Consider the following 25,697-nt stretch of genomic DNA (forward strand, 5'->3'; position numbering starts at 1 on the left):
TTGCTTTATGTTTTGGATCATTGTCTTGTTGGAAGACAAATCTCCGTCCCAGTCTCAGGTCTTTTGCAGACTCCATCAGGTTTTCTTCCAGAATGGTCCTGTATTTGGCTCCATCCATCTTCCCATAAATTTTAACCATCTTCCCTGTCCCTGCTGAAGAAAAGCAGGCCCAAACCATGATGCTGCCACCACCTTGTTTGACAGTGGGGATGGTGTGTTCAGCTGTGTTGTTTTTACGCCAAACATAACGTTTTGCATTGTTGCCAAAAAGTTCAATTTTGGTTTCATCTGACCAGAGCACCTTCTTCCACATGTTTGGTTTGGCAAAATTATTCAGCCCCTTTACTTTCAGTGCAGCAAACTCTCTCCAGAAGTTCAGTGAGGATCTCTGAATGATCCAATGTTGACCTAAATGACTAATGATGATAAATACAATCCACCTGTGTGTAATCAAGTCTCCGTATAAATGCACCTGCACTGTGATAGTCTCAGAGGTCCGTTAAAAGCGCAGAGAGCATCATGAAGAACAAGGAACACACCAGGCAGGTCCGAGATACTGTTGTGAAGAAGTTTAAAGCCGGATTTGGATACAAAAAGATTTCCCAAGCTTTAAACATCTCAAGGAGGACAACAATCAGTCGTATATTGCACAAATCTGGCCTTTATGGAAGAGTGGCAAGAAGAAAGCCATTTCTTAAAGATATCCATAAAAAGTGTTGTTTAAAGTTTGCCACAAGCCACCTGGGAGACACACCAAACATGTGGAAGAAGGTGCTCTGGTCAGATGAAACCAAAATTGAACTTTTTGGCAACAATGCAAAACGTTATGTTTGGCGTAAAAGCAACACAGCTGAACACACCATCCCCACTGTCAAACATGGTGGTGGCAGCATCATGGTTTGGGCCTGCTTTTCTTCAGCAGGGACAGGGAAGATGGTTAAAATTGATGGGAAGATGGATGGAGCCAAATACAGGACCATTCTGGAAGAAAACCTGATGGAGTCTGCAAAAGACCTGAGACTGGGACGGAGATTTGTCTTCCAACAAGACAATGATCCAAAACATAAAGCAAAATCTACAATGGAATGGTTCAAAAATAAACATATCCAGGTGTTAGAATGGCCAAGTCAAAGTCCAGACCTGAATCCAATCGAGAATCTGTGGAAAGAACTGAAAACTGCTGTTCACAAATGCTCTCCATCCAACCTCACTGAGCTCGAGCTGTTTTGCAAGGAGGAATGGGAAAAAATGTCAGTCTCTCGATGTGCAAAACTGATAGAGACATACCCCAAGCGACTTACAGCTGTAATCGCAGCAAAAGGTGGCGCTAGAAAGTATTAACTTAAGGGGGCTGAATAATTTTGCACGCCCAATTTTTCAGTTTTTGATTTGTTAAAAAAGTTTGAAATATCCAATAAATGTCGTTCCACTTCATGATTGTGTCCCACTTGTTGTTGATTCTTCACAAAAAAATACAGTTGTATATCTTTATGTTTGAAGCCTGAAATGTGGCAAAAGGTCGCAAAGTTCAAGGGGGCCGAATACTTTCGCAAGGCACTGTACCTCTGAGAGAAAACACATGGAGGCAGAACTCCATTCCTTCCTAGAGGGAATCTCGCTACCTAAACTATCAGAGGCCGACCAAGAAGATCTCAACTCCCCCTTCACTCCTGAGGAGATCCTGGAGGCAAATACCTCCATGCCACCTAGTAAGTCCCCAGGCCCAGATGGATTCAGAGAGTTCTACAAAGCTTTTTGGCCACAGCTTAGCCCTATTTTCATGCCAATGCTGGAGGATTTTAGCAAAAATGGAGTTCTTCCAGACTTAATGTACACAGCTCGCATTACAGTGTTGCTCAAAAAAGACAAGGACCCTCTATCCTGCTCTTCCTTCCGGCCCATAAGCTTGTTGGATTTCGACTACAAAATAATTACCAAATTGCTTGCTAAAAGACTAAACACTCTTCTTCCCAAAATAATAAAAGCAGACCAAACTGGGTTTATTAGGGACAGGTACTCTTCTGATAACATTCACCGGCTTTTTGATATTATTGATCAAGTAAACGCACAGAAGACCCCTGTCCTGCTGGCTTTACTGGATGCTGAAAAGGCGTTCAACAGGATGGAGTGGAGCTTTCTGTTCTCAGTCTTAGAAAAGTTCAATATGGGCCCAAACTTTATTAAATGGATTACGTCCCTATACTCTCATCCAAATGCCATGGTGACTACTAACAGACTGAACTCTGATAGATTCCCTTTGGGACGGGGCACAAGACAAGGGTGCTCGCTGTCCCCCCTGCTCTACTTGTTGGGGGTGGAGCCTCTGGCAGAGTTGATAAGGAGCAATCCAAGTATTATGGGTGTTTCTGCCGGCGGCCTGCAGCACAAGATTTCGCACTACGCAGATGATGTCTTGCTCTACATATCCAACCCTGAGAAATCCCTCCCATTTTTAGACACAATTGCTCAGTATGGCAAGTTTTCAGGATATAAGATAAATGTTAACAAATCCACTGTTTGCCCTCTCAATCACTCACCAGCTCTATGAAGACACTATGTATGTTCCAATGGAAGACACAGGGGTTTCAATACCTTGGGATCTTCGTAACACCAGATCTGAATAGCCTTTTCAAGGAAAATTATCTTCCACTCCTGGATCGAATAAAGAACGATCTCCAAACCTGGATCTCCCTCCCAATTAGCTTAGTAGGAAGAATTTATGTCACCCGTATGAACATCCTCCCTAGATTGAACTATTTATTTCAGATGCTCCCATGCTATCTCCCAGTTTCTTTTTGCAAAACAACTAACCAAAGCATCACCAAATGTATATGGGGCAATAAAAAACCTAGGATCAAGTTTTCCACTCTATCGAAACCTGAATCTAAGGGTGGTCTTGCCCTTCCCTTCCTTCAATTGTATTACTGGTCTGCCCAAATCCGCAACATGCTAACATGGATCACAAACAGACAAGAGTCAACGTGGATTCAGAAAGAAGCCCAATCCTGTGGTTCATTGCCCCATAGCTCAATTATATTCATTAATAACTTTAGTGAAGTGGGCAACATAGCCAAAACCTTTGTGATTTACAGCACCCTACTAACGTGGAGGGACTGTAAGAAATACCTGGGTATTTCCTCCCAAATATGTTCTCACTCGCCTATAGTATGCAACCCAGACTTGCCAAAAGCAACTTTTATCTTTGGCATACTCTAGGAATCAGGACCTTTTCAGACCTATTTCATCAGAACACCACTACACAGAAATCCTTTCAAGAGCACTGCAGTGAATTCAAATATATCTTCAAATTAGATATATAATTTCCTCATTTACTTCCAAGAGGAGGTTTAGAACTCAATTGAATGAAGTTGAAACCCTGCTTGTCACAGCACAATCCATTAAAGGCAAAATATCTTATATCTATAGACTCCTTTCTGAGAAAGGAGGCTCCTCCTTTACTCCTTTGAAAATAATTTGGGAAAAGGACCTTGGTCTGACTATCAGTGATGAGTTATGGGCGGAGGTTTGCGACAGGGTATACTGCTCCTCTACTAATGTAAAAATGAAAGAATCTAATTACACATTTTTGTACAAATGTTATTACACTCCAATGAGACTCCATAGAATGAAAACAGACATGTCTCCTAACTGTAAAAGATGTACCTCTGAAAGTGGAACCTATATGCATGTATTTTGGAGCTGTAGAGAGATCTATACATACTGCTGCACAGAAAATACTAGATGTACAGTTTGATATGACCCCGTGTATCTAACTTCTTAATGCCCAGCAGGACTTTGTTCTTGATCCTGACAGAGAAAATGTGTTTATGACTATTACATACTTTACTAAGAAATGTATTCTTCTATTGTGGGCCTCTAATACTTCTACATTTAAAATGTGATTTGACCAGATTGACCTTCTCCCTCTTGAAAAGCTCACCTATGACCTCCACAAGAGACAGCCCAGGTTTGATAGACGCTGGTCTCCACTATTCAACTATATTTCAAACTGGACAGAGTGAATGGGGTGATTAGGGAAATGAGCAGATACATGTTGTGTAAGGTGCTGTAAACACTAATTATTTGCTCGTCGTCTCAGCTAAGGCTGGAAATAGCTAATAAGAACCTTGAAAGTGCTGCTGCAAGTTTTTAGATATATATTTAATTTTTAATTTTGTAATAATAATTTTTCATGTTTTTTTTTCATTTTTATTATTATTGTTAGTTATTTAAAAAAAAATGTTTTTTAGTCTGTCACATCTGTGAATGTGGAATGTGTTTTGTTGGTTGATTGAAAAACAAGAAAACTTAATTAAAAAATTAACATTTAAAAAAATAAATAATAATAATTATGTTAAACAACATTCTACAGGTTGAATGATCTAGTGTTTCCAGCTGATCCCATTCCTCACTTGAACCCCATGTAAAGCGATGTGTTCGACAGTACATGTCTTGTTTGTCTTCCTGCCAGCAGATTATGTCTTTCCACTCTCAGCCTCTCTGATGGACTGTCTCCACCTTCCACCACCGTGCGCCCAATACCCAAAATGTGAATTTGAAGGCTGGCACCCTGAGCCCGAGCTGGTGTGGCTGGATAGTAAAGGAGTCCATCTCAAATGTGAAAACTGTTCAAGGGTGTGTAGATTTTAACTAGGCACTGTATACCCATTGCTTCTTGAAGAAAACAAGCACACACTGGTAAAAATGAAGTTGTCATTGAGATGTTTATTTTGATAAGTAAATTCATACTATTTCATCCTTCCACTAAACCTGGTTGTTAGTTCCATCAGTTAGGTTTCTAGAGAAGCAGACTTGTTGTTCATTCTATTTGCAAATAAATTCATTAAAAATCCTACAATGTGATTTTCTGGATTTTTTTTCTCATTTTGTCTGTCATAGTTGAAGTGTACCTATGATGAAAATTACAGGCCTCTCTCATCTTTTTAAGTAGGAGAACTTGCACAATTGGTGGCTGACTAAATACTTTTTTGCCCCACTGTATTTACCATATCATATGGAGACAGAAACAAACCTTTTACCTTATAAGTAGACGTAATTGCAAATGATTGATTAAATCCTTCCAATAGAAATAAAAATGTAGTTAAGAATTTAACTTTAAATAAATGAGCTGACTCTTCACATGGGATGATTTTGCTGAACAACAAAAGAAAGGGAACATTGAATAATCCCCAATGAGCCATCACATCTCCCAAAAACATTTTCAACATACATCTGTAAAATGATAGTCTAGAAACTAAAGCATTGATTGTCTTCCTCTCAAGCTTCCATGTCTTCTCCCTGGACCTCCTCAATGTGCAGCTCTTGAACATCAGACTCTGAGCCCTCATTTTCACTTGCTGAGGATGGCTTGTTGTCAGGCTCAAAAAGCCTCAAATTTGCCCGGATGGCCACCCATTTTTCAACCCTTGGCCAGTCTGTTGTGTGCTTTGGTGTGTGTGTTTCCAAACAAGGACCAGTGGCTGAGGTGGCTGATGTTGGTGGGATTTGGAGGATGATGGAGGCAACAGGGGAAAGAGCCTCAGATCCACAAAGTCCCTTCCACCAGGTGGCTGATGAGATATGTTGGCACGCCTTAGTGAAGTGGGAGTATTGCATTTCCATCTCAAAGCCCTTGCTTGGAAGTGTACTTCGCCAGACTGCCAAGAACCTTGCCCTCATCCAGGCCAAGGTGGCGAGACACGTTAGTGATGACACCATAGGTCTTGTTGATCTCTGCACCAGACAGGATGCTCTTGCCAGCATACTTGGGGTCCAACATGTACGCTGTGGTGTGTATGGGCTTCAGGCAGAAGTCTTCACGCTTTTTGATGTATTTCAGAACTGCAGTTTCCTCTGCTTGGAGCAACAGTGAAGTGGGCAGGGCAGTACGGGTTTCTTCTCTTACACCTGCAAGCAGAGTCTGAACATCAGACAGGGTGACATGGTCTCCCTCAATCCGTGCAATGGCTACTGCTATAGGTTTCATGAGTTTCAGGCTGCTTACCACTGTGGTAAACCGTTTTGGTGCTGGGTTGAGCGTGCAGAGATTAATACAGACACTGGGAGGTTTTAGTCAGCAAACACGACTTTACTTGACCATAAAATAAACATTACAAAGAAAATCACGTAGGTTTGACTCAGTCGTTCTTTTCAGCGTTAGCTCTGTGTCGTTCTCGCCCGGTTCTCTCCCACGGTGTGCCACAGTGCTCCTTTGATGTGGCACTTTCCCCTAATTACCTCCACTTGGAGACATCCGTGTCGGGGTGCCCAGCTCATGTACTCCCAGTAGAGGGAGCCAATGTTGCAGTACGTACCTCCCCTCTATTACCACCCCCCGGGGAAGACCTCCCAAGGTACCACACCACTCTCCCCCAAAATACATCATCCAGGAGGATCCTCTTGATGGGGCTGTCCATATGCAGACTGTTATATGGACATTTCTTGGAGAGACTCCTTCCCCTCCAGGAGACTGTCAAACATGATCACAACACCACCCCAACAGGTGTTGCTGGGCAGCTTAAATGTGGTGCTCTTATTCTTCTCACTTTGCTTGGTGAGGTAGATTGCTGCTATAACTTGATGACCCTTCACATACCTAACCATTTCCTTGGCTCTCTTGTAGAGTGTATCCATTGTTTTCAGTGCCATGATGTCCTTGAGGAGCAGATTCAATGCATGAGCAGCACAGCCAATGGGTGTGATGTGAGGGTAGGACTCCTCCACTTTCGACCAAGCAGCCTTCATGTTCGCAACATTGTCTGTCACCAGTGCATAGACCTTCTGTGGTCCAAGGTCATTGACTGCCTTCAGCTCATCTGCAATGTAGAGACTGGTGTGTCTGTTGTCCTTTGTGTCTGTGCTCTTGTAGAATACTGGTTGGGGGGTGGAGATGATGTAGTTAATTATTCCTTGCCCACAAACATTCAACCACCCATCAGAGATGATTGCAATACAGTCTGCTTTCTCTATGATTTGCTTGACCTTCACTAGAACTAGAACATTCAGAAATCTCTTCCCATACACATTGCCTGTGAGCATCAGAGGTGAACCAGTTCCATACACAGCTCGAGCAAGACATTCATCAGCATTTCTCTGACTACGTTCCTCCATCGAGTCAAAAAAACTTCTGATTCCAAGAGGACCATGAGCTGTTGCTATCGATAAGGTGTTTGATGCGTCATTTTCACCTCGAAATAGAAGTAGAGGGACTTTTGTCAGAGGTTGCTTGTTGTGAGCGCTGAGGGAACTTTATGTACTTGGCCAGATTATTCTGCATCTTTGTAGCATTCTTCACATATGATTTGGCACAGTATTTGCAAATAGACACAACTTTTCCTTATACATTTGCTGCAGTGAAATGTCTCCACACATCAGATAGTGCCCGTGGCATTTTCCTGTAAAGATTATAAAAACCCAAATACAATTCCATGTACATATAAATAGTTCAGCAGTTAGATTAAACAACTCCTTTGTAAGATAAATGTTTTAAAATGAAACAGGTGAATAAACACTCCTGGGTTAGCAGGCTCAAGCAAGCTAAAACCCACATGGTAGCAAAAACAAACTAACAGAAATTGTTAACAAGTTAGAAATTATTTCAACACACTTTGCTGTAGGCTACTATTTACTAGTTTAAAAAAAAGAATTAATGTCATATAAAATATGTTCCCCCCCACCCAGTATTGTAATCAAAACTTACCAGGAATCATGTAGTCCTTGGCTCAGACAGTGTAGTAGTGTGGGCTCAATAGCATCTCATTAGTGTGCAAGATCTTGAGAATCAGCTGTACATGTGATGGAAGAATGCACTGTGCATGCAGAAGGTTGCAATTCCATTGAATTGGGGATAGTTTAACCAAAATATGCCACAAGTATTGCCTTATGTGTATCCCACAAAAAAAGGTTCACTGTTATAAGCTAACTTTTTGATGAATTTAAGCAAAATTCCCCAAATTTCCAGGCTTAACTTCCCATGAAAAAGTAGAATCGAGTGGATTTGGGCCATTGCTGGGATGATTATGGCCCTAAAATGGCAGCTTTGGCTCAGTTCAGGCTGCCTTATCAGGGCCAAATGACTCGGGCCTAGTCTATACTGTCATTAATTTTGGATTTGGGTCGGATCAGGCTGCCAGACCTGGGTCAGCAGTTTAGACCTGGCATGCTAGAATCAGGCCAGATGTGGGCAAGACGTTTGTGCTACCTGGGTAGAGATGACGTGCAGGATTTTGCAGGGATGTGTAGTCTTGCATGATATCTACTTTTCTAATATGAGAGTAAATTAAGCCGAATACAGGAATAAAAGTCATTTTGACCGAGAGATTTACACGGTTATCAAGACGTCACTCCTACATAAACACAGATCTTCCCCTATGGGAAAAATGAATGTTGGAAAAAACATTTGAGCCATTTCTGTGTTTGACTACTGGGTTTGATGGGTATTAAGACTCATCCACTGTGGGCTGAATTCAATTTACGGTACAAACTTTAATTGAGGAAACATCGTTCCCTCACCTACAAAAAAATTGCACTAAACCACTCACTGGCAGTCTGTATGGATATTTTTACCCCCACCCACAATGTTCCTTTTGGGGATATTTTTGTTTTCATCCCGCTCAGTAGGTGGCGGCAATACACCTTTTTGGGTGTAGTCTACCAATGGCAGCTTTGGAAGAAGAAGAAGAAGAAGCAAGCAAAATTGACATTTTATCTGATTTATGATGTACTACAAACCCATGGCAGGATTAGACAGATGGGTATACAGATAAGATTTGTGGCGGTTGAGGGGAAGGTGGAGGAGAACGAGGCAGTTGTTGTAGGGTACTAGGGGTAAATAGCCCCTGCCTCCCCTGTAATTCACATTAAGACCACAAGATGTCATCTAATTATTTTCCCAACAGTGAGGCTGAGATCATGAGAGAGAAGGACACAGCTAGCACAGTGGATCTGGGCCGATTCCGGCTGAGAGTCAGGGCACTCAGCTGAGAGTCAGACTCGGTCAACGTCATGTAGCCCGAGTCTGGGCCGCCTTCAGCAGTACTACTTATGGCTAGGATGTGGGGATTGAGCTTGGGACGATTCTGTTGTGAGTTATCTGTCCCAAATGCATTACTTGGGGCTCGGGACGATTCTGTTGTGAGTTATCTGGCCCATTGTATTACTTGGGGCTCGGGACGATTCTGTTGTGAGTTATCTGGCCCATTGTATTACTTGGGGCTCGGGACGATTCTGTTGTGAGTTATCTGGCCCAAATGTATTACTTGGGGCTCGGGACGATTCTGTTGTGAGTTATCTGGCCCAAATGTATTACTTGGGGCTCGGGACGATTCTGTTGTGAGTTATCTGGCCCAAATGTATTACTTGGGGCTCGGGCTGATTGTGGCTAATCTCTGGAAGATGATTACACGGGTTGCTTGATATAATTAACATTTATTTATTTATTTTCCCATATTTTCTCATTGTTTCTGTGATATTTCTTTATTTAAGAGTCCTGTTTAAGTAGTATTTTAGTATTTTGATACTTTGTGCATATTGATAAGCATTAAAAATAGGGCCTCCGGAGTGGCGCAGCGGTCTAAGACACTGCAGCAAACTGAGTTGCTACAGATGCTGGTTCGATACCTGTGCCAGCCGTGACCAGGAGACGCATAATTGGCCCAGCATTGTCCGGGTTAGGGGAGAGCCCCGCCGGGCAGGATGTCCCTGTCCCATCACGCTGCCGGAGCAGCTCCTGTGGTGGGCCAGGCGCACGCCGACACGGTCACAAAGGCTGCATTCCAGACACTTGAAAGACACACCTTCAGCCCTCAAATTAAGTGGATACTTCTGATGATGTATCATGACATCTGACAAGTTTACACTTGCAGGGTGAGGGAGGAAGGAATGAATTTTAAATAGACTCCCCTTGCCCGGAAATTCATAACTCGTTGACAATTGTGTTTTCAGCCACCGGGTGCTTTATGTGTGCTACAGTCAATCATGATTGCATGTTTACTTATATTAACTATATAATTATTCATATACACATACTGTATGATAGGTAGCAAATTAATTTGCTAACTAACATTAGCCTGTCTAGCTACTTCTGAAGAAGGAAAATGTTTTATTTCTACAATTTCCAAAAGCTAAACAAACAAAAACATTATTTTTATGAGATGTGTCTGTGCATTAGTAGCACAATTTCTAACTTATTTACATTCGTTTTTACTTGCACTTGTTTGTTGACTACAATGACTGGAACAAACTGCAAAAATCACTGAAGCTGGAGACTCATCTCCCTCACTAACTTTAAGCACCAGCTGTCAGAGCAGCTCACAGATCACTGCACCTGTACATAACCCATCTGTAAATAGCCCAGCTAACTACATTATCACCATACTGTTATTTATTTTGCTCCTTTGCACCCCAGTATTTCTACTTGCACATTCATCTTCTGCATCTATCACTCCAGTGTTTAATTGCTAAATTGTAATTATTTCGCCACTATGGCCTATTTATTGCCTTATCTTCCTTATCCTACCTCATTTGCACACACTGTATATAGACTTAAAAAAAATATTTTATAATTTTTATTATTGACTATATGTTTGTTTATTCCATGTGTAACTCTGTGTTGTTGTTTGTGTTGTACTGCTTTGCTTTATCTTGGCCAGGTTGCAGTTGTAAATGGGAACTTGTTCTCAACTAGCCTACCTGGTTAAATAAAGGTGAAATTTAAAAATGTAAAATATAAAAATATTGAAGTTGATGTTTTAAAGTTGTTTTTAAGTTTTCGCAGACTTTTCTTGGCGGATGTTACAATCGTCACAAATTGAATTATGGATAGTTTCAGGACCCGGAGTGGACATTATTGTACACTCGCAAACTCAACTAAAAACAAGGGCTGAGGGGCTTACTTTGCAAACTTCCCTTGCTTAGCTAATCATTTGGACCACCCTCCATGATGGCGACGGGGATTCCCCCAAGGGCATAAGGCGAGGGTAAGTGGACAAGGGTGTCTTTTAAGTGTTTGGACCGCAGCCGGGAGTTGCAGCGATGGGACAAGACAATTTGGATATGACAAAAAGGGTGTCAAAAAAATTAATTCAATTATAAAAATAAAAAAATGTGGATTGGTATAATTTGTATGTAATAAAATGTATACAAAATGTAAATGAATGTATACAAAATTGTATGTAACTTTGTATACTTTTATTTAAAAATGCATCGGGCGCTTATGGGGGGATTCTGGTAAAATGCCGGCAAAGTCTGCTGAATTCCGGTAGACTGAAACTGTCTGAGGTACTTGTGCCGATTCTGGTCAGTCATTCATTTTGATTCCGGGCCGATTCTGGTCAGTCATTCATTTTGATTCCAGGCCGATTCCTCGTTGTTGGGGAGATACAGGATATTCGTTTAAAGAGTATATTAAGCAGAACGTAATTAGATACAGGCTAAAATATGTAATATTTTTAAAGAGAAACGGCGCTGGCAGACAAGATTTAGTTCATCCCGGTCTCTGGCCCACACTCCAGTACAGGAGGGTGCGGTAATGCACCATACCGTTGGACGCCAACCACCGATGAACCCCACCGAAGAAGCGGCCATTTTGTTAGACGTTTGACGGCTAGGGAGATTAGCTGACGCCTTTCGTATTGTTTTTTTTTTTACCTTACCCTCACAAATTGGAGGTGTAATTACACGGGTTCTTATAATTGATCAAGTATAATTTATTTTGCGAACAGGGTCGACCTCGTTTTTAAAACCGTAAAGAAGATAGGACAATATTTTGTGTATCATATTCGTGCGAGATCCTGCTAACCATTCATGTTGCAAGCGTGTGCGGTGTTTATTAGCCAGGAACACAGGGCCTTTTCAGCTCTCATGGCCACCATCTATCGATTTTTTTAAACAACTGTCTGCCCCGTGAACGCACAAATTAGCAAAACTTTTATCTTTCACCCAATTTGTATTACCCAAATTAGATTAGAGACTCCTTGGAATATCGCTTTGCTAGCTGGTTTTGCTAGCTAATCGACAGAACCCCGCGTGCGCCATTAGCTGTGAATTAGCTAGCTTGCTAACTACTTCCTAATCTAACTTCGAGACCATGGCAGAGTTGTACATTCGCGTGGCAGAGGACGAAAACGAAGAGCCAATGGAGATCCCATCGGAGGATGATGGGACTGTTTTGCTGTCAACGGTTGCAGCCCAGTTTCCCGGAGCGTGCGGCCTACGTTACAGGAACCCTGTGTCTCAGTGCATGCGAGGCGTCCGTCTAGTTGAGGGTATCTTGCATGCACCTGAGAATGACTGGGGTAGTCTGGTGTACGTCGTCAACTACCCAAAAGGTAAGGTGTGTTTTCGTTTAGAGGCAACGTTGGTAGTTAACGTTAACTCGCCAAATGTAGCTGCATGGTTGCTGGTACCCGTACTATCTAGCTAGTTAACGTTACTTGCTAATGTTAGCTAACAACTAGACCAATATGTACTCGTAAGGAGTCTAACTTTACCCCCTTGGTCCACTGACCTTGTTATTTTCAGAGGTAGACTCGATCTGGCAGCCAAATACATCTGCATGAGTCGATTCTCAATTGTGATACGGTTCTAGAAATACAAAGCCCTTTACTTTAATTTTTACAAAAGCAAAATACACACTCATAACTGGATTTATCACAATTGTACCCGACAGTATTTTTCAGTGACAACACGTTTATGGCGTCGTCCTTCCTTGACACGCAGGTATTTGGAACGCTAGGTAGCCAATTGGCACAGGTGGTCCCGCTATGTTCGGTCTTCCGTAACACGCGCTGTAATGGAACATGGCCATGTTGGAACACTCGCATGTTGATTTGAACCAATTATATTAATTTGGCGCCAGGTCGAAAATCATTAAACATTTATGGCAATTTAGCTTTCTGTTGGTGGCTAATTTGTCCTGGGATAAAACATATTGGGTTGTTATTTTGCCTGAAATGCCACAACTGACTGGAGTGTAAAAAAAAAAAAGACCCTGTCTTTAAAAGATACTTTGTAAAAATACAAATAACTTCACAGATCTTCGTTGTCAAGGGTTTAAACACTGTTTCCCATGCTTGTTCAATTTATTTGTATTTTTTATTTTACCTTTATTTAACCACGTAGGCAATTTGAGAACAAGTTCTCATTTACAATTACGACCTGACCAAGATAAAGTAAAGCAGTTCGACACATACAACAGCAGAGTTACACATGGCGTAAAACAAACATACAGTCAATAATACAGTAGAAAAATAAGTCTATATACAATGTGAGCAAGTGAGGTGAGATAAGGGAGGTAAAGGTAAAAAAAAAAGGCCATGGTGGTGAAGTAAATACAATATAACAAGTAAAACACTGGAACGGTAGATTTGCAGTGGAAGAATGTGTGAAGTAGAAATAGAAATAATGGAGCAAAATAAATAAATACAGTAGGGGAAGAGGTAGTTGTTTGGGCTAAATTATAGGTGGGCTATGTACAGGTGCAGTAATATGTGAGCTGCTCTGACAGCTGGTGCTTAAAGCTAGTGAGGGAGAAGTGTTTCCAGTTTGAGATTTTTGTAGTTCGTTCCAGTCATTGGCAGCAGAGAACTGGAAGGAGAGGCGGCCACTGGAAGAATTGGTTTTGGGGGTGACCAGAGAGCTATACCTGCTGGAGTGAGTGCCACAGGTGGGTGCTGCTATGGTGACCAGCGAGCTGAGATAAGGGGGGACTTTACCTAGCGGGGTCTTGCAGATGACCTGAAGCCAGTGGGTTTGGCGACAAGTATGAAGCGAGGGCCAGCCAACGAGAGCATACAGGTCGCAGTGGTGGGTAGTATATAGGGCTATATGTTACTGTGATAGACTGCATCCAATTTATTGAGTAGGGTATTGGAGGCTATTTTCTAAATGACATCGCCGAAGTCGAGGATCGGTAGGATGGTCAGTTTTTCGAGGGTATATTTGGCAGCATGAGGGAAGGATATTTTGTTGCCAAATAGGAAGCCAATTCTAGATTTAATTTTGGTTTGGAGATGTTTGATGTTAGTCTAGGAGAGTTTACAGTCTAACCAGACACCTAGGTATTTGTAGTTGTCCACATATTCTAAGTCAGAACTGTCCAGAGTAGTGATGCAGGCAGCGATCGGTTGAAGAGCATGTATTTGGTTTTACTTGTGTTTACGACCAGTTGGAGGCCACGGAAGGAGAATTGTAATGGCATTAAAGCTCGTCTGGAGGGTTGTTAACAGTGTCCAAAGAAGGGAAGGAACCATGAACAATTAATGAACATGCACCTGTGGAAAGTCGTTAAGGTACTAACAGCTTACAGACAGTAGGCAATTAAGGTCACAGTTATGAAAACTTAAGACACTAAAGAGGCCATTCTACTGACTGGAAAACACCAAAAGAAAGATGCCCAGGGTCCCTGCTCATCTTCCTGAACGTGCCTTAGGAATGCTGCAAGGAGGCATGAGGACTGCAGATGTGGCCAGGGTAATAAATTGCAATGTCCGTACTGTGAGACGCCTGAGACAGGATGGACAGCTGATCGTCCTCGCAGTGGCAGACCACGTATAACAACTGCACAGAATCGGTACATCCGAACATCACGCCTGCGGGACAGGTACAGGATGGCAACAACAACTACCTGAGTTACACCGGGAACGCACAATCCCTCCCATCAGTGCTCAGACTGTCCGCAGTAGGCTGAGAGAGGTTGGACTGAGGGCTTGTAGGCCTGTTGTAAGGCAGGTCCTCACCAGACATCACCGGCAACAACGTCGCCTATGGGCATAAACACACCGTCACCGGACCAGACAGGACTGGCAAAAAGTGCTCTTCACTGACGAGTCGCGGTTTTGTCTCACCAGGTGTGATGGTCGTATTCGCGTTTATCGTCGATGGAATGAGCGTTACACCGAGGCCTGTACTCTGGAGCGAGATCGATTTGGAGGTGGAGGGTCCGTCATGGAGGTGGAGGGTCCGTCTCGCACAGTGTGCCACAGCATCATCGGACTAAGCTTGTTGTCATTGCAGGCAGTCTCAACGCTGTGCGTTACAGGGACGACATCCTCCCTCATGTGGTACCCTTCCTGCAGGCTCATCCTGACATGACCCTTCAGCATTACAATGCCACCATCTTTGTTCAGGGACACATTATTCCATTTTTGTTAGTCACATGTCTGTGGAACTTGTTCAGTTTATGTCTCAGTTGTTGAATGTTATGTTTATACAAATATTTACACGTTAAATCAGCTGGAAATAAATGCAGTTGACAGTTAGAGGACGTTTCTTTTTTTGGTTTATGTAAATGTATTTTGCATCATGTCTGGTATGGTCAACATGTAACGCAAACCCTATAAAGGTGTATCAATTTAACGTTTTCAAAATCATTTCTGTAACTTCTGTAATAATGAAAGATGATGTCCTTTAAAGGCCTGATTGGTGGAGTGCTGCCGAAATGGTTGTCCTTCTGAAAGGTTCTCCCATCTCCGCAAAGGAACTCCGGAGCTCTGTCAAGAGTGACTGTCGGGTTCTTGGTCAGTTCCCTGACCAAGGCCCTTTTCCTCCGATTGCGCAGTTTGGCTGAGATGAGGATGAGTCTTGGTGACTCTTAATTTAAGAATGTTGGAGGCCACTGTGTTCTTGGGGTCCTTCAATGCTGCAGCAAGTTGTAGAAACATATCAAGGATGATCAATGGAAACAGGATGCACCTGAGCTCAATTTCGAGTCTTATAGCGAGGGTCTGAATACTTAAAAATAATTTTTTGCTTTGTCATTATGGGATAACATCTGTAGATTTGTATTTATCAATTTTAGGACAAGGCTGTAACGTTAAAGTCAAGGGATCTGAATGCTTTCAGAATGCACACTGTACATCTGAAATATCTGTCTCATTGTTCTTTCTGTGACAGGTCTGCGGCCTACGGTACAGTAACCCTGTGTCTCAGTGAATGCGTCAGATCTTTGCTTGCGCTGGGTGAAGTCTGTTTTTTTGGGGAGCAACGTGCACCTTCTAGTAACATGTTACAAATGCAGACTCGAAAATAGCAATATTTATTCTTGACTTTTAATTGTAAAAGTAAGTCTAGTCTCGTCTTCCCTTGCTAGAAAGTTGGCTAAACACTAGTCTATTAGCTTCCCACATTACCGTGTGAAATAATCTGATTTGTAATGAAATAATATGCCCTGACAATTTTTTATACTTGCCTGTGTAACTGTTATCCCGATTTGATATGCTGCAATGTTTTCGCATATCAGATAGTGTCCATTTTTAGCCACAGAGGAGGGGGGGCATAACAATTTCAGTCACAGTTCATATAAGGAAGTCAGTCAATTGAAGTAAATGAATTAGTCCCTAATCTATAGATTTCACTTGACTGGGATTACACACATGGATCTGTTGGTCACAGATACCTTTAAAAAATGTAGGTGCGTGGATCAGAAAACCTGTCAGTGTCTGGTGTGAACACCATTTTCCTCATGCAGTGTGACAAATCTCCTTCGCATAGAGTTGATCAGACTGTTGATTGTGGAACGTTGTCCCACTCCTTCAATGACTATGCACATTTTGGGGATATTTCCGGGAATTGGAACACGCTGCCGTATGCATCGATACAGAGCATCCCAAACATGCTCAATGGGTGACATGTCTGGTGTGTATGCAGGCCATGGAAGAACTGGGATATTTTCAGCTTCCAGAAATTGTGTTCAGCTCCTTGTGACATTGGGCCGGGCATTATCATGCTGGAACATGAGGTGATGGTGGCAGATGAATGGCACGACAATGGGCCTCAGGATCCCGTCACGGTATCTCTGTGCATTCAAATTGCCATCAATAAAGTGCAATTGTGTGTTGTCTATCTTATGCCTGCCCCTACCATAATCCCACCGCCACCGTGGGGCACTCTTTTCACAACGTTGAAGTCAGCAAGCTGCTCGTCCACACAATGCCATACATGTCTGCGGTTGTGAAGCGGGTTGGGTGTACTGCCAAATCAAATTACATTGGAGGCGGCTTATGGTAGAGAATAGAGGTCGACCAATTATGATTTTTTTCAACGCCGATACCAATTATTGGAGGACCAAAAAAAGCCGATACCGGTTAATCAGCCGTAAAAAGAAAAAAGTATTATTTTTCAATTTATTTATATATTTTTTTTGTAATAATGACAATTACAACAATACTGAATGAACACTTTTAACTTAATATAATATATCAAAAAAATCTATTTAGCCTCAAATAAATAATGAAACATGTTCAATTTGGTTTAAATAATGCAAAAACAATGTGTTGGAGAAAAAAGTAAAAGTGCAATATGTGCCATGTAAGAAAGCTAATGAAAGCAAGTTCCTTGCTCAGAACATGAGAACATAAGAAAGCTGGTGGTTCCTTTTAACATGAGTCTTCAATATTCCCAGGTAAGAAGTTTTAGGTTGTAGTTATTATAGGAGTTATAGGACTATTTCTCTCTATACGATTTGTATTTCATATATACCTTTGACTATTGGATGTTCTTATAGGCACTTTAGTGTTGCCAGTGTAACAGTATAGCTTCCATCCCTTTCCTCGCCGCTACCTGGGCTCGAACCAGGAACACATCGACAACAGCCACCCTCGATTCAGCGTTACCCATGCAGAGCAAGGGGAACAACTACTCCAAAGTCTCAGAGCAAAAATAGTTTGAAACACTATTAGCGCACACCCTGCTAACTAGCTACCCATTTCACATCGGTTACACCAGCCTAATCTTGGGAGTTGATGCGCTGTTTATGACTTCAAGCCTAATGTTTGAAGCACAGTGTAGAGCTGCTGGCAAAACGCACGGAAGTGCTGTTTGAATGAATGCTTACGAGCCTGCTGGTGCCTACAATCGCTCAGTCAGACTGCTCTATCAAATCATAGACTTAATTATAACATAATAACACACAGAAATACGAGCCTTAGGTCATTAATATGGTCGAATCCGGAAACTATAATTTCGAAAACAAGACGTTTATTCTTTCAGTGAAATATGGAACCGTTCTGTATTTTATCTAACGGATGGCATCCCTAAGTCTAAAAATTGCTGTTACGTTGCACAACCTTCAATGTTATGTCATAATTACGTCAAATTCTGGCAAATTAGGCGGCCCAAACTGTTGCATGTACCCTGACTCTGCGTGCAATGAACGCAAGAGAAGTGACACAATTTCACCTGGTTAAAACCTTTCTAGGACACACGTTCCGCTAGCGGAACCCCTCGACATTTTCATATGCCGCTGCAATACATATTAGCAATTCAATGTCACATCGATCTTACTCTGGTAGGAGGAATGTCTTCTGCCAAAAGCAAATATGAAGACTCCTATTTTCCCGGTTTTCACAAAAAAGGCTGTCCCACGGAGTTGAATGCTCTGAGCACGGCACTTGCTTTACATTTGGGCTCATATCGCGTATACTTACGGTATTGTTATTTTTAGACATGGAAAATCGATTTGTTTACTGCTGATTTTTGTAGGTTTCTCATATAGTGTCCATTGTATGTCGCATCACCTACCACCCTACAAATAGCCTAGAATAACATGATCACTTGTAAAAAAAATAAAAAAAATAAAGTAAACTTTTTAGGGGATACACAGTGGGTGAAAATGGGCTTTGGTGATGACATTTCACTTATGTTATAAAGTACATTTTACTAAGAAAAATGTGATTCTTAATGTTCTGAATCGTTCAGTTGGATCTTTCTCTAACATATCAAAAAGTTAGATTTCGTAACCTAATGCATCTGATAATAAGCACCAAGCTCTCTTGACAGCGGTGCTGCTTTCTCACACTTTTGAGGATTTGACATGTTATGGTGGTCATCAGCAAAGTTGTTAAAGCGGGTCTCAAAAAGCTACATTCACACGACACGAGCTGAATTAAATATAAAAGGCTTTGAAAATAAAAAAGCTTGCAGTGTGCTCTGTTGACATTTCAGAGATATGCTTGTTTATGTGAGATCTTCTAAAAAAATAATAGGAATTTTGCACTATATGAAGTGTATACTAAAATATGAAAATGTCTATCTTACCTCTGTTTTATGGCCTCGAAGAAGGATAAGTTCAACTGTGATTTCTGTTAGATTTGCCTTAATTCTCGCACAGCCTAGCTGACGCAATGCTATTTTCCAGATTTTTCGGCCTCCCGTTGATTTAGTCACCCTAATTGTGGCCATCCTACATGGGTAAAAATTAGATTTGGACCACTGGTTTTCTTGGAGTATCTAAACATATCAGTCAAAATGTTTTTGGGGCCTCCCGAGTGGCGCAGCGGTCTAATGCGGAGCTTGTGGCGTCGCTATAGACCCAGATTCAATCCCATGAGGCAGCGCACAATTGGCCCAGCTTCGTCCGGGTTAGGGGAGGGTTTGGCCAGCCGGATTTTCTTGTCCCATCGCCCTTGAACGGCTCCTTGTGGCAGGCTTGGGCGCCTGCAAGCTGAGTTCGGTCATCAACGGCTGGCTTCCGTGTTAAGCAAGCAGTGCACCTTGGTAGAGTTGTGTTTCGGAGGACGCATGGCTCTCGACCTTCGCCTCTCCCAAGTCCATACGGGAGTTGCAGCAATGGGACATGACTGTAACTACCTTTTTGGATATCACGAAATTGGGGAGAAAAAGGGGTAAAGACAGCCAAAAATAAGGTTATAATGTTTGTTTGAACAGTCACTGAGATTTTATATATTATAGCAATGCGATTTTATATATTATAGCAATGCCAAAAAAGTATTAAATATTATTTAATGCCAAGCTAAACCGAGACAGCAATCTTGAAGTCTGTGATTTTGAAGTTGATTAGCTTCCCACATTGCCATTTGAAATATTCAGATTTATAATGAAATAATATGCCCTGGCAAATATTCATATACTTGCCGGTGTAATCTACAACATCCCAATTTGATAAGCTGCTTCAATATATCCCCCCCATCAGCTAAAATAGAATATTCTCATGATTTGGTTGCAGAGAAAGCGCAAGCTGTTTTTACCAATAGCCTGGAATCTATAGTGTACTTTTTTTGTACTTTTGGAGGGATTCTAAATAAGGCTACAATGTTTGGTTTATTGTTTGAACAGTCACTGAGATAAAATGTATTTATCAACGCAAAATAGTTTACTCTGATGCATAGCCTATAGTTCAGATCAAGGAACCAAGTGAGCTTCATTGCCTACACAATACTGCCATGGCTACGCAAGGAATGAGATTTTACAATTTTCATGTGGTATGTGAGTACGTAGAATGTCGGAGCACACTACAGCGACATTGCTACGCGTTAGGCGTAGCTCCGTAGGGTTTGTCTCCATAGGGTATACTAGCTAGATCTACCTAACATTTATATTTCTTAGCTAGTTAGTTTGTTTAGGCCAATGACCAAGTATTTTAACATTGTTCCTTCTCCTGATTTTGTCTTATCACCTTATCATAATGTCATACAACATTTTGCATTCCTGTGTCAGATAACAAAAGGAAAATGGATGAAATGGATGCTGCCTCTGCGGTTAAAATGAAGAGGAGTATCGAGAAAACATCAGACCTCATTATCCTTGGTTTGCCTTGGAAAACGTCTGAGCAAGATTTGAAAGACTACTTCGCCACTTTTGGAGAAGTCATCATGGTGCAGGTAACCCAACCTAATCAACATTTTGTTGAATGGTTGATGTACTTCATGGAGGTAGCATGCATGTCAATAATCATACCTCTCTCTCGCTCTCTCTGTCTCTCTCTGCAGGTCAAAAGAGATGTTAAGACTGGGAACTCAAAGGGTTTTGGTTTTGTTCGGTTCACTGAGTACGAGACTCAATCCAAAGTGATTTCTCAGCGACACATGATTGACGGAAGATGGTGTGACTGCAAACTACCCAACTCTAAGGTATTTAATCAATGTTTAGGAGTACCTGCTTATTTAAATCCTATCCTCTAAAGTCTCAATTGTGTTCTATTCCCAGTTCAGGTAAAATATTTAAGTGCTTTCACTCTTTTATTGTCATGGTAGGCAGGTCCCGATGAGCCCATGCGCAGCCGTAAAATCTTTGTTGGCCGCTGCACAGAGGACATAACCACTGATGAGCTCCGGCAGTTCTTCATGCAGTATGGCGAGGTCACTGATGTCTTCATTCCCAAACCCTTCCGGGCTTTCGCCTTTGTGACTTTCGCAGATGACCAGGTATGTTTTTCGATGGCTGTTGCTCAACCTGTGGTGCGCAGATTATATTCTGGTTGGTTTGCTTGTTGAATCATCTCCTACACCCACCCCCCTCTCTGTCTAGGTTGCTTCAGCCCTGTGCGGAGAGGACCTGATCATCAAGGGTGTCAGCGTGCACATCTCTAACGCTGAGCCTAAGCACAATAATAGTAGGCAAATGATGGATCGTGGGGCTGGTGCGTTCGGGGGCCAGGGCTATGGCGGTGGTCGTGGAGGGATAGGGAGCAGTGGCAGTAGCGGGGTGAATTTTGGGGGGCTTAGCCTTAACCCAGCCATGATGGCCGCCGCTCTGCAGAGCAGCTGGGGCATGATGGGTATGCTTGCTAACCAGCAGGGTCAGACCAATTCGGCAGGCACCGCCGCTGCCGGGCAGACCAGTGCCACCCGAGATCAGAGCCAGGCCTATAGTTCTAATAGCACCAGTTACAGCAGCCCCAGCTCAGCTAGCCTAGGGTGGGCTGCAGGCACCAACTCTGCCTCCGGCAGTGGGTTCAGCTCCGGATTTGGCACCTCTATGGAGTCAAAATCATCAGGTTGGGGAATGTAGAAAACTTTGATTTAAAGTCCTATTTCTAGATTAATCTGGTAAGTATTTTGAGGGGCAAGAAAGAGTTAGTCATATCTTATGTCCCTGCTATTTAAAACTATATTGCCTTTCATTTTGTTAAAGAAGACATTTGACTATTCATATGTTTGTGTGTGTGACTAATTCTGTAGGAAATGAGTGCACAGAGTGGTTGAAGTGTATAGTTCTTTAGGGGTAAACTGCTACACTACATGTCTTTTTTTTTTTCCTTGAGAAAAAGTTATTTAGTTTAAGACGTGACATGATGACTCTGCATGCTAAGTAGATATTTCTGAGATGCACGAGTATCACGAAAGCCCCCCCTAAACCACCTGTATATGGTCTTGAATTGGGCTTGAGGTTTAATCTCTGTATGCAGTTGATTGTCTTTTTTGTTTGCCGTTTTATGGAAAGCCTTCATGAAAATCTCTTCAACAGTTAACTCTTCTTCTTTCATTTTTTTGTTGAATTTCCTGGAAAGAAGCCCCTCATTGGCAGCAATGTTCGACCAAACTCAGTATCAGTACCCCTCTTCCCATGTATAAATGCTTTGCCATCGAAAGACACAGCTTCACTCTGCATATACTGTGTTAGACGGTGGGTGTTGTCTTTATCTCCCCTTGAGAACAAAGTGATTGGTAGTGGCCAAAGAGTGAGAGACTGAGTGGGAAAAGCAGTGTGTAAAGGACTGGTTGTGCGATGCTGAAGAGACCGATGTCTGCGAGAGTTGAGAAGAACCTGTGGCTTTGTGCGAGTGTGTTCCATATGACCATCAAAAGGACATTCATCGTATCTTGAGATCCCGAAGGTCTCCTTTCTCTATTTCTATCAAGCTTAATCTTGAACACAATGGAATGTTTAGCGCTATGAATATTTGTATTCTTTCTTGCTGTCTGATTTGATGTGGATGCTGTATGGTGTGTGTGCTTCATTTTCTTCTTGTTCCTACCCCTTTCCGTGTGAAAATGTGACCTGCTGTTGGTGATTGTCTGTGTTGAGAGCACTGGGGGAGCTTGGAGGATTGTGAACTCGGTGTGTCTTAAGAGGGTGAAGTGGCAAGCGTTAGACGAGCTATTGACATTTTGTGTTATAGTGTTTTTGAATGCATTTTATATGTTTTGTGAATCAAAGGGAATTCTCAAATAAAACAAAATTTGACCAGGTATGTTGCCTACCTGACAGTAATTTAGTTTAAACATTTTGGACTGTTAACATTAATTGAACTGCGAACACTTTAATTCGCATGTATAGGAACCTTGGACACTGCCGGCTCAGGTTTACATCAAAACCCCAGAGTGAAGTCAATTTTCGGGAAGCTGAAGACTGGAGTTTGATGCACTGTTGGTTGGGGGCAGGCAACAAGCCAATAGTGGAGATGCTGCAGAATGCCTTATGTTTGAAAAGGGACTTCTTCGCCCCACTAACAAGACCCTTTGGACCACCCCATTGAAATTTAAAACAGACCATTCTCAATTGGGCTGAGGTATTCGGTTTATACTGTCAAATTAGTCAATCTTAAAAGCAGTGCTAAAATGTAATCTATTTAACTAATTGCCTGCAATTAAGTGACGATCATGTTTTTGTTTTATTTCAGTCCGTTTTTTGAAGACATGGCCTGATTTTTATATTTTTAAAATAATAATTCAATCTGGCTTTTGAAAGATTAATTTGGTCAAATTATGCTTTGTCTCAATACAGCCATTGGTTATGGTAAATGAAAGTGCAAAGATTTAAGTAAAGGCTTATATTTCAAGTATTCTGTAGATTTCTTTTGATTTGCTTTAAAATGTAAAATTTCAGTCGGATTGACAGAATATTCCTGAATTATTTTACGCCGTAAAGGGGAATGACTTGTTTGACTTGAGTCAATTCTACGGGGTTTTGGATCATTTATGATTGAACTCGCCAGCGGGAATCATATCACTTGTGTACTGATATTGACCTCTTTATTTTTAGTTCTCTAAAATGTAAAATAAAGTTTAACATTTTGAATCATTTGTTGTATTTGTCCATTTAGACAAGCTTTAAAAGTTTATCAGCAGCCAGCACCATATTTAGTGTCTGGTCAGAAATTACTGTTGCCATGTTCACATTTTATGTTGAGTCAGTGTGGCAACCTTATGCTAATATTAGATCAACATCTTTTATAGATCAACTTCGCAATTTGTTTAATTTAGATTTAGGCTCGACTCAATCCATATCGTGGAAGTTAAGTGCGATTGCAATTTAAAGGCAATGTTCTCGCGTTCGCAGCGACTGCGTTCATGGTAAACACTGCATAAATCATCTCAATCGGAAATTACCTTTACATGTCAATCGTGCTTGAATCCTTAGCCTTGCTGTCACACTCCAATTCTCTCCTTTTAGATTGGGAGCAACTTGCTTATTAACTGGCTCACAGCCTCGTACCCAATAACTTCTTTCATACAGCCAACATAACATTTTAACCTCCAGGGGGTGCCAAATCATAATAGAAGACCCTGATAGAATATAAGGCCCTAGGGGCACGACTTCATGTGGCCCCAGAGGATCATTCATTTAATATATTTTCATAGAACTTTTGAACATGCATAAATCATATTGAAATATGTTTCAAAAGTTGCTAAATATGGTGGATAAATAATTTCAAAAAGCAGTAACTGACACATGGTTTATTACTATAATTGCCCATGGTTGATTCAAGTTGCTGATTTAATTTCCATTTTGGCCGATGTCCACAAAAACCCAATTGCCAAACTGAGTATCATGCTAAAGGCGGTGTTTATTTAATGTAATGGGTACATTTGATAGACACTTGTCTAAATTTAGCTGCCCAGGAATTGTTTTAACAGGCTTACAACCAAATGATTCTATCACTACTGGTATTATGATTTAACTACTTGGCGCACCCATCCCGTTAGCGGGATTATTTTCGTCAACATCCGCTGAATTGCAGAGAATTAAATTACTACAAATATTGAATTTTCATGAAATCACAAGTGCAATATAGCAAAACACAGCTTAGCTTGTTATTCCACCTGGCGTGTCAGATTTCAAAAAAGCTTTACAGCAAAAGCAAACCAAGCGTTTATGTAAGGACATCTCTCAGCAGACAACATTTCAAACAGCTAGCAGCAAAGTAGATTGGTCACGAAAGTCAAAAGCAATAAAAATGAATCGCTTACCTTTGATCTTCAGATGTTTGCACTCATGAGACTCCCAGTTACACAAATCTTCCTTTTGTTCCATAAAGATTATTTTTATATCCAAAATACCTCCATTTGGTTGGCTCGTTATGTTCAGTAATCCACAGGCTCGAGCGGTCATGACAGGGCAGACACAAATTCCAAATAGTATCCGTAAAGTTTTTAGAAACATGTCAAATGTTTTTTATAATCCTCAGGTTGTTTTTACAATAAATAATCGATAACATTTCAACTGGACCGTTGCTTTTTCAATAGCAGAGAGAGAGAGAAAATGTCTTCTCCAAGCTGTTGCGCATTCAAAACTCTGCTGGCACCCAGCCATCCACTGACGCGATGTGATTGTTCTCGGTCATTTTTCAGAATAAATGGCTGAAACTATGTCTAAAGACTGTTCACACCATGTGGAAGCCATAGGGAAAGGAATCTGGTTGATATCCCTTTAAATGGAGGGAAAGCATGCAATGGAACAGGGAGGTTTCAAAATAAAAGGCACTTCCTAGTTGGATTTTCCTCAGGTTTTCGCCTGCAATATCAGTTCTGTTATACTCACAGACAATACTTTAGAGTGTTTTCTATCTATGCATATTCTAGCTTCTGGGCCTGAGAAATAGGCAGTTTCATTTGGGTATGTTTTTCATCCAAACATCAAAATACTGCCCCCTACACTCAACAGTTTTTTAAGTATGCCTAAATACCTTTTAAAAAAATATTGTATTATTACTTTCACTCTAATGGCTGCCTAAAGGCTTT

At 41.5% G+C, this 25,697-nt stretch overlaps 1 protein-coding gene across 2 annotated transcripts; it reads left to right on the forward strand.

The window, feature by feature from the left end:
* The first annotated feature begins 11,306 nt into the window (after positions 1–11,306).
* LOC139396696 (TAR DNA-binding protein 43-like) lies at positions 11,307–23,757 on the forward strand. Of its 2 annotated transcripts, XM_071143645.1 has the most exons (6): positions 11,590–12,326; positions 20,452–20,615; positions 20,724–20,864; positions 20,988–21,158; positions 21,262–21,377; positions 22,244–22,546. In XM_071143645.1, the coding sequence occupies exons 1-6, from the start codon at positions 12,086–12,088 to the stop codon at positions 22,305–22,307; spliced, it is 897 nt and encodes a 298-aa protein (XP_070999746.1). In that variant the 5' UTR covers positions 11,590–12,085; the 3' UTR covers positions 22,308–22,546. The 2 variants fall into 2 exon arrangements, with proteins under 2 accessions (XP_070999745.1, XP_070999746.1); XM_071143644.1 differs by having other exon boundaries at positions 11,307–12,326; positions 21,262–23,757.
* Positions 23,758–25,697: the final 1,940 nt, after the last annotated feature.

This window comes from Oncorhynchus clarkii, unplaced genomic scaffold, assembly GCF_045791955.1.
Source record: "Oncorhynchus clarkii lewisi isolate Uvic-CL-2024 unplaced genomic scaffold, UVic_Ocla_1.0 unplaced_contig_13575_pilon_pilon, whole genome shotgun sequence".
NCBI classification, from domain to species: Eukaryota; Metazoa; Chordata; class Actinopteri; order Salmoniformes; family Salmonidae; genus Oncorhynchus; species Oncorhynchus clarkii.

Bases quoted from the DNA above. Each gene is read 5' to 3' on its own strand.
- LOC139396696 (XM_071143644.1), top strand. From the start codon at position 12,086: ATGGCAGAGTTGTACATTCGCGTGGCAGAGGACGAAAACGAAGAGCCA. The intron at 12,327-20,451 runs GTAAGGTGTGTT...TTCCTGTGTCAG, and splicing joins CGTCGTCAACTACCCAAAAG to ATAACAAAAGGAAAATGGAT. The intron at 21,159-21,261 runs GTATGTTTTTCG...CTCTCTGTCTAG, and splicing joins TGACTTTCGCAGATGACCAG to GTTGCTTCAGCCCTGTGCGG.